Source organism: Phalacrocorax carbo, chromosome 20, assembly GCF_963921805.1.
Source record: "Phalacrocorax carbo chromosome 20, bPhaCar2.1, whole genome shotgun sequence".
Taxonomy (NCBI): domain Eukaryota; kingdom Metazoa; phylum Chordata; class Aves; order Suliformes; family Phalacrocoracidae; genus Phalacrocorax; species Phalacrocorax carbo.
The window spans coordinates 8,195,946-8,203,966 of record NC_087532.1 but is presented as its reverse complement, the minus strand read 5'-3'; the positions used below and the strand labels follow the sequence as shown (position 1 = coordinate 8,203,966).

Genomic DNA, 8,021 nt, shown 5'->3' with positions numbered 1-8,021 from the left:
CTTTTCTATAGGGGAACCAGGCAACACCCCAACTCAAACCCCAAAACACCCATTATTTTCTAGAAGAGATTCAGAAATTTGCCCCAAACGCCTACATACCACACTTTTTTCCATAAGAACTAGCCCCCCCAAATTAAGCCCCCTCCAAGCTGTGCTTTTCCCCCCAACATCTGCCCCCAAATCAGACATCTTACAAACCTCAAAACACCCTAAAGCACCCCAAAATCATCACTCACAGCCCTTCCTCCTGTGCCCAGGGCTGGAAAGTTGGGAATTGCTCAAATAATTGGAAAATACCCTGAGAAATGGGGAAAAAAACCCCACCCAAAATATTATCCATCCCCCAAAAATGGACACAACCCCTCCAAATAACGAGCCAGGAGCCAGAGCGACCCTTACGCTTTATCTCTTGGATACTCTACGTAGAAAATGGGGTGGCGGGGGCTCGCGCCACCCCCCCTTTACAATATAATAAAGAAAGTAATAAAAATAATACCCCCCCCTTTTTTTTTTTTAATTATTATGTGCACAAAAAATGGACTTTTTAAATGCTCTTTCATGCACAGTTTCTTTAGCACCACGGTGAGGATCCAGAGCGGGACGGGTACCTGGGAGAGGAGGGTGGGAAGGGGTTGGGGTCCCGGGGCTGCGGCCGGCGGAGGGGGGTCCCCTCGAGCTCAGCATCCGCCGCAGCTGCGGGCGCAGGACGCGACCACGGTCTGGCAGAGCCCGCTGGTGGCCATCACCCCGCACTTGGAAAACTTGTCGCGGCAGAGGTCGGCTGCGGGGATAACGGGGAAGAAATGGTCCGTGGGTGTAGGAAAAACAGAGGGAGAAGCAGCGAGGTGACCCCGCCGTGGGGACAGAAGGACGCTGCAAACGGTGGCTCAGCCCCCTCCCCCCCCCCCCCCCCCAAAAAAAAAAGGGGATCCCAGTTTGGCCCGCTGGTTGTGGAGCGATGCCTGGAGCAACTTCATTTGGTCCCTGGGATTTCCACCCCCACCCCACCATGGAAAAAGGGGTGACCTGGATGGGGACAACCCCAATTTGGGGCGCATTCCCCCCCCCCCCCCCTTACCTCGCAGCAGCTCTTCATGCGCGCACACGGTGCGGACGCAGATCTCCTTGTTGATCACGTAAACCCGGCGGAGGCTGGATGTGGGGAGGGGGAATAAAAAAACAAAGATTGGGGGGGGGGGGGGGGGGGGGCGGTTAGTGCAAAAGCAAAGGGGGTGCCCAGAATATAGAGGTGGCGGGGTTGGGGAGGCTCCCCCATGCTCGCCTGTAAAAGCAGATCTCGTTCAGGCACTGCTTGCAGGGCTTGTGCACGGAGTAGAGCCTGGTGCAGGGGTATTGCTCCTCCCGGCAGTCTGCAAGGAGAAAAGGCAGCTGGTTTCTAATGCGGGGGGAGGCCTGACGCCCCGGGGATGGGCTTCGCAGCCACTCCATGCCTTCCTCCCACCCTAATTTTCACCCCGGGGAAGCAAATCCTTGCCCTGGCCAGGAGGATGAACGCCCTCCGGGGAGCAAGGAGGGGGGATGAGCACTCACCGAGGGGTCCTGGCTCCGTGGGCTCAGTCTCGGGGACAGCAGCTGTGGGGAGAGTGAAGCACGGGGGGAGCAAATTTAGGGATGGAGCAAAGCGTCCCACTGCCCTCTCCCTGGGTTTTAGGGCTGAAGCATCCTTATGCTGGCGCCCGTGCAGCTGCGCCGGGGGGAGCACGGCTGGGCTAAGGGTGCGGGGACAGGACAGAGACCCCGAGCCCTGGGGTGGGGAAGGGGCCGGCGGCTGCCACCCACCTGGGGTCGGGGCCGGCACGATTTCCTGCTGGGATTGCTGCTGGGACTGGTACCGAAACTGCTCCTCGGGGGCGCGGGGGGTGACATCTGCAAGGACAGAGACAGTGCAGGCACAGCCCGAAATCCTGCCCCCCCCGCCCCGCCCCGGCATCCCGCAGGGGAACCACTTACCATGATAGTCGTAGTAATCCTGAATTTCTGGGGAATAAAAGAGAAAACAGAGCAGAGGCTGAGGATGGGTTTTAGGGAGAAAACATACCCCATGGGGGCCAGGACTTGGCAGTGAGCGCCCCAAAATTTTACAGTTGGTCTGAGTGACGGGAAAACACCCTCCAGCCACCCCAGAGATGAACCTGGGCAACATCACACCAAGGGCTTTTTCAGCCTAATAAAGGCTTAATAAATAATTGGCAGTGCGAGAAAGGGGAAAGGAGGCATGTGTATAAGGGGGGAGATGGGAAGGTCTTAGGAGGAGGTTGGAAATTTAAGGGGCAGGAGGAAAAGGATGGAGCAAAGGATATCAAAGCAGAAAGAGGCATCAGACTGATGTGTATTTGGCCAGAGAAAGCAAAAAAAAAAAAGAAGAAAGGAAAAAGGAAGGGGGAGAGAGATGAGTTCAGGGTGCTCTAACCTGATTGCTGGTCGTACTGGGAATATTGTACCGGCTCGGGGTAGGTGATGCCTTCAAACCTGCTGTACTGTCCCTGGACCAGGAGCGCTGCTGGGGAGACAGAGGTGGGGGGAGAGGCATCACTGGAAGGGGCACGGCCACCCCCAGCCCAGGAGTTTGGGGTTCCCTGCTCTGCCTCCACCTCTCCAGCTTCACATTGTCCCCCAAAATATTGTCCTGGAGTTGCCCGCAGGGGCACGCTGCCCGGAGAAGGAGATGGGGGGGGGAGGGCGGGATGCTCACCGAGAGGTGACCAGCACCAGCCCAGGATTCCTACGGTACCCAGGGGCAGCTGGGGGTGATCCCGGGCGATCCCAATGTCTCGCAGCACCCGGGTACCACAACCCCACCCGGAGATGGGGCCAGCACCCAGCTGCGCCCAGTGATGCTCCTGATACCCTGGGGTACCAGGGCGTCCCTGGCATCCCGGGGGGTTAATCCCACTGTGGATCCAGGGGGGCAAACGGGGTTCAAAAGGCACGAGCCGATGTAACCACGCCGGCAGCGTGCTTTGGGGTGGGGGATCGGGTCACCCACCATCCCCAGGGCACAGCAGGGACCCATTCCCGGGACACACTGCGATGCCCCGCGGTCCCTCCAGCCGCCGCATCCTTGGAAGAGGCAGCATCCGTGAGCAAAGCACCACCAGGAATGAGGCTGGGAGAGGACTTATCTTTTCTGCCCACTACCCCCTGTGCTGCCCCCCCTTCCCCAGGCTCCCTCAGCCTCGCCTGCTTAATGTTTTCCATCTGTTCGTTAGCCTTTGTGCCGAGCTGGTTTCGCCCAAAGTTTTCCTGGCTCCAGGCTCCCGGGTCTGTCACCTCCCTCCTCGTTTCCATCCCGCCTTTGCCAGCCCCGCAGGGGGTTACAAATGCAATTCTTCTGGATGTCATCCCAGTCCCGAGGTGCCAGTTTTGTGCCACCCCATGGTGCCACTTCCATGTCCCCAAGAAGGACTCACTTGGTGCCAAACCCCTTGTGCCCTCCGTGCCCCCCAACCTAGAGCCAGTCCCAGCCTAAATAGGAGCCTAGGGTGGGGTTTTGGGTTAATTTTGGGGTATAGCAGGGGATGAGGTGATGCTTGCCCCAAATGGGTGCAGGCACCCAAGCATCACGGGGTGGTGGCCAGCTCCTGGGCTTTAGTGGGGTGACACCTCGCCTTGGGGTCCCCCGGGGAGGGGGCGCTCACCTGGCAGACACAGCAAGAAAAGCCCCACCGCTCTCATCCTGACAGCAGCGATGGAGGAGCAGCGCGGGCCGGGATGCAGCCGGAGGCGTCTGGATGGGGCAGAGGGAAACAGAGGGGTTAGCGGAACAGGGGGTGGGACATGTGGACCCCCCAACCCCTCGGTTCCCCAGCCCCTCTCTGCCCCCCTCCCAGCACGATGCCCCTCACATCTCTGCCTGAGACGCCCCCAGGGGCTGACTCAAAAAAAAAAAAACACCCCACAAAAAAACCAAAACCCAAACCCTAAAAAAATAAAAAAACTTCCCCAAAAAAGGAAGGCTGGGCTTCCCGCCCCAACCACGCGCTCCTGCGGGAATTGCGAGGACCAAGCCCTGAAATATCCCGTGGGCAGGACAAGGGATGAGAAATGCCGGGATGTCTGAATCACCACCATGGGGGGAGGCATCTGGACCCCCCCCGGCGATAACAGACCTGACGAGCTGGAGGTTTGGGGCTCCTTTCCTGGGGTTTTCAGCCCCGCTCCTTGGCTAAGGGCTTGTTTTGGGGGTCCCCACCGCCGGGGGATGCTGCGTCTCTTCGGGCATCCCCTAAGTCCAAGGAGATGTGGAGGTTTGGGGGAGGGAAAAGCCACTTTCAAGAAAAATCCCGCGCCGGCCCTGGGGTTTGGCAGCCTTGGGCGCTCACGGCTCCCCGACGCTTTCCAAGCGGCGATTTGCATGTCGAGCGTCTGCTTTCCCCGGCGGGGAGATGGGCCAAGGCCGGCTGTGCCGCCGGTGAGCCGGGCCCCCTTCCCCGGCGCGGGCTGGCAGGGATGCCGGCTGCCCTTCCCCCTCGGCCCGGGCCAGCTCCAGGGGGAAAACTGGGGGTGGGGGTGGAAGAGAAATTATTTCAAAAAACCTTGGAAATCCAACCAAATGCGTTTTGCTGCCGAGGATGAAGCACATCGGCATTCCCGGCGCGCCGAGATGCCGCAGGGATGGGGAACCCCTCCTGGCACCCCCGGCCCTGCTGCTGCAGCAGGAGAACCAAGGCGCGGTTGGGAATAAGCGGAACCCCTTGGGATCTCACCCCTGCTGAGGGGGAACATCAGCCCCCCCGTGCCAGGAGGCACCCAGGCACCCACCCGGCTCAGCCACAGCTGGGTGCAGCACCCGGGATGGGAACGCAGCTCCGGCCCCAGCACGGTCCCTGCTGGGTTTAAGACCACGCCGGGGAAGGTGGGGTCAACGGGCCTGACTGCATCATCACCCGAACGTGGCATCCTCTAGCGACCGTGTCCTCACCATCACCAAAGCATAACACCTCCTAGGGACCACGTCCTGCACCACCACCGTAGTCCTGCATTTTCTAAGGACCACATCCTGCACTGCCACCCAAGGGGAGCACCTCCTAGCCACCACGTCCTCACCATCACCCAAGGGGAGCACCTCCTAGCCACCACGTCCTCACCATCACCCAAGGGGAGCACCTCCTAGCCACCACGTCCTCACCATCACCCAAGGGGAGCACCTTCTAGCCACCACGTCCTCACCATCACCCAAGGGGAGCACCTCCTAGCAATCGTGCCTTTGCACCACCACCAGAGTTGCACCTTCTGGGCACCACATTCTCCTCCATCCCCAGGCTCGCAGGTACTGGAGATGTTGACAACTTACTTCCAGACTCTTCCCAGCTTTGGGAAAGCCAGGAAGCTGGTCCCTACCTGAGCTGGGATCAGCTAACCAAGCTCAGCCTACAGCCAGGGTTTGGTGGTCCCAAACAAAGCGCCCAGCAGCGCTCCATCGCCCACCCACGGCTGCGCCTCGCTGGGACCCGGGTCCCCGCAAGCTCCACCTGCTTCCCACGGCAAAGGAAGCCCCAGACCCAGGTTTAACCGCGGCTAAATGTGTCCTGGGATAAAAGGGATTGCACGGGGATGAGCGAGATCAGCGCGCGGCTCCGGGCTTGGCAGGCGCTTGGGCAGGGGACTGGGAGGCTTTATCAAGCCTTAGCGGCTGCTGGCAGACCTTGGGTTTGGGAGAGCAGCTGGGTCCTGGCCAGGACTGGGCTGCAACGGGGGACTGGGAGGTTTGGGGCTATCTTGAGGTGGCAGAAAGGGGTTGGAGACGACCATCCCGACCTTCGCCGGTTCTCCAGATGCCGGGAAACCACAGGATGCGGGTGCCGACACCCTGCAGCCCCAAATCACCCTGACCCGGTGCTTGTATCCCACCCAGGACAGCCTGGGGCCGGGCGGGCACCCACCTCCGGAGGCATCCCAAGCCATCCTCCCATCGCTCCAGCGATCCCCAGGACACGGCCACACGGCTCAGGATTAACCTGCCCTGCCAGCCCCTTTTTTTGCCCCACAGCAATCTGCAAGCGCCCAAGGCTTCTCTCGAGGTCTAATTCCCCCTGAATTTCCCCTGAACTCGGAGATCTTGGACGGCGCTCGCGAGGTTTGGCCGTGGAACGGGGACAGACGGGTCACGTCTTCCCCCAGTGGCGATGCCAACATCTTCTCCTCCTGACGGAGGACACCGAAGCGCCCGCCGCGTCCCCCAAACCCAGCTGGGAGCGATGCCGAGGGTCGCCGCGACATCTTCCTTAAGCCCAAAAGTCTGCAAAGAGGGGACGGGGCCACCTCCAGCCTCCTCCTCCCCCCCCCCGGCTTTTCCTACCACCAAAGCAAGCCCGGTGAGATGCCCCGGCAGGGACCCGAGGTGCCCCCCCTGCCCCAAGCTCCTCTCCCCTCCGCGCAGGGGTCCGGCGACTCCAACCGCGCCAGATGTTTTTGTAACTGCACATCTGGGAACAATCAACCCCGGAGAAAGAACACCACAGTCTCTCCCTTTCATTCTGCTAAACCCCACCTTCCCCCAGCCTTTCCCCCCTCCCCCTGCTTTTTTTTTTCCCTTTTTCCTTTCTTTTCTTTTCTTTTTTTTTTTTTTTTAAGCTCTCCAGTTGCCAGAGAGTGGGAGAACAAAGGGAATACGAAAGGATTCAGATTTTTTTTGGCCCCCAACCAAAGGTGAAAAACTTCTTTCCCCCATCCCCGTTTTCACACATCGCTTTTTCATTAGGGTCCCGTCCCCCCCCAGGGGGGGAAAATAAATAGAAATATTAAAATAGCCCTTTTCTACAGTCTCTTTCCAGGATGGAAAAATAAAATATATGGCTTCCTTCAGACGTTATGGTATTTTTAGACTTTTTGAAGTGGTTAAAAATCTACTACAACAGCTGTCAGCCTGCAAGGATGGGGTCCCCCCTGCAGCTGCTGGCTCTTCAGCACCCCAAAAATAAGGTGGGTTTCTTTTTACAAGATTAAAAGGTTGAAAACAGCTTTTGAGAGCTCGCCTGCCCCGACCGCTGGAGTTTTTAAGGCAACTTTGCAAAGCGCCAAAGATGGGGTTCAGCCCCATCCGCCGCTGGGGGGGTCCCCAGCATCCCTGCCTGATGCGGGGGGCTGGGATGGGGGGGATCTCTCTGCCCTGCTCCTTACCGCTCTGGGTGTTAGTGCTGGTCCTGCCCTTGCCCACCGCCTTGGTCTCTTCTCTCTGCTTTCAAAAACTCTGAAATGAGAGTTAAAAAAAATCCACACTCCTACCTCCAACATGGGGGCTCCGCTGGGTCCTAATGCCACACCTGGGCCGGCCCCTTCCTCCTCCCAAACTGCTGCCTGCTAGGGGGAAAAGTTATAATAATTAAAAATAATAATAAAAAAATCAATAAACACATATCGATGCGATGGTTGTCAGGGCCATGTTTTTTTCTTTTTTCTTTCCAGCCAGATGAATTTTAAATTGACTGTAAAAGCAAGGAGAGAGGAGGATTTTGTGCGGCGCCAAGCACGCCGGCGCAGTTTAGGCCGGGTTTTGTGCTGCCGGAGGGTGAGATGAAAGGATCATGTCAGGGCATTGCTTTATGATCTCGGATAAACCCCCCCCCCCCAAAATATTTGGGATCCTGGGATCCCAATCACATCTCCTGGCTCCACGCTTGGCGTCAGCGCTCGATCTGCCCTCCCAGCAGCGCGGAGCCTGCAACCCCGCAGCAGATTTAAAGCTTTATTCCAGGATGGGGCGGGGGGAAATCCCCTTTTTTCCCACCCAGGCTGAGGATGGCGGAGCAGATCCGCAGCCCCTGCACGGCAGCGGAGCCAGCCTTGCTGACCGTGGGGCCCTCTTTTCCCCGGCTTGCTGGCGGCTTTCCGGAGGACGCGGGATGCCGGCTGCATCCTGGCGAGGCTGGGGATGCTCCCCGAAATCCCCCGCGCCCGGCGGCGACACCCAGCCCGGCGCTGGTGGTTAAAAACCTGCAAATTTTAGGCATGTTCAAAACCAGTAAGGGAGCAAACAGGGGGTGCTCAAGGGCTGGGATGGC

At 58.9% G+C, this 8,021-nt stretch overlaps 1 protein-coding gene across 3 annotated transcripts; it reads right to left on the bottom strand.

Annotated features, from left to right (window-relative positions):
* Positions 1 to 390: 390 nt before the first annotated feature.
* MFAP2 (microfibril associated protein 2) lies at positions 391 to 7,313 on the bottom strand. Of its 3 annotated transcripts, none has more exons than XM_064470635.1 (9): positions 7,246 to 7,313; positions 3,660 to 3,748; positions 2,432 to 2,521; positions 1,972 to 1,998; positions 1,801 to 1,887; positions 1,552 to 1,593; positions 1,283 to 1,370; positions 1,079 to 1,152; positions 391 to 781 (listed from the first exon to the last, which is right to left on the bottom strand). In XM_064470635.1, exons 2-9 carry the CDS (start codon positions 3,694 to 3,696, stop codon positions 678 to 680), a joined length of 549 nt encoding a protein of 182 aa, XP_064326705.1. In that variant the 5' UTR covers positions 3,697 to 3,748; positions 7,246 to 7,313; the 3' UTR covers positions 391 to 677. The 3 variants fall into 3 exon arrangements, with proteins under 3 accessions (XP_064326705.1, XP_064326704.1, XP_064326706.1); XM_064470634.1 differs by lacking the exon at positions 7,246 to 7,313 and adding an exon at positions 7,141 to 7,216; XM_064470636.1 differs by lacking the exon at positions 7,246 to 7,313 and adding an exon at positions 7,141 to 7,216 and having other exon boundaries at positions 2,432 to 2,518.
* Positions 7,314 to 8,021: the final 708 nt, after the last annotated feature.

Coding starts and splice junctions, on each gene's coding strand:
- MFAP2 (XM_064470635.1), bottom strand. CDS start 3,696: ATGAGAGCGGTGGGGCTTTTCTTGCTGTGTCTGCCAG. Junction 1,999..2,431: donor CCAGTACGACCAGCAATCAG/GTTAGAGCACCC, acceptor TTTATTCCCCAG/AAATTCAGGATTACTACGAC. Junction 1,594..1,800: donor CGTGCCGGCCCCGACCCCAG/GTGGGTGGCAGC, acceptor CTCTCCCCACAG/CTGCTGTCCCCGAGACTGAG.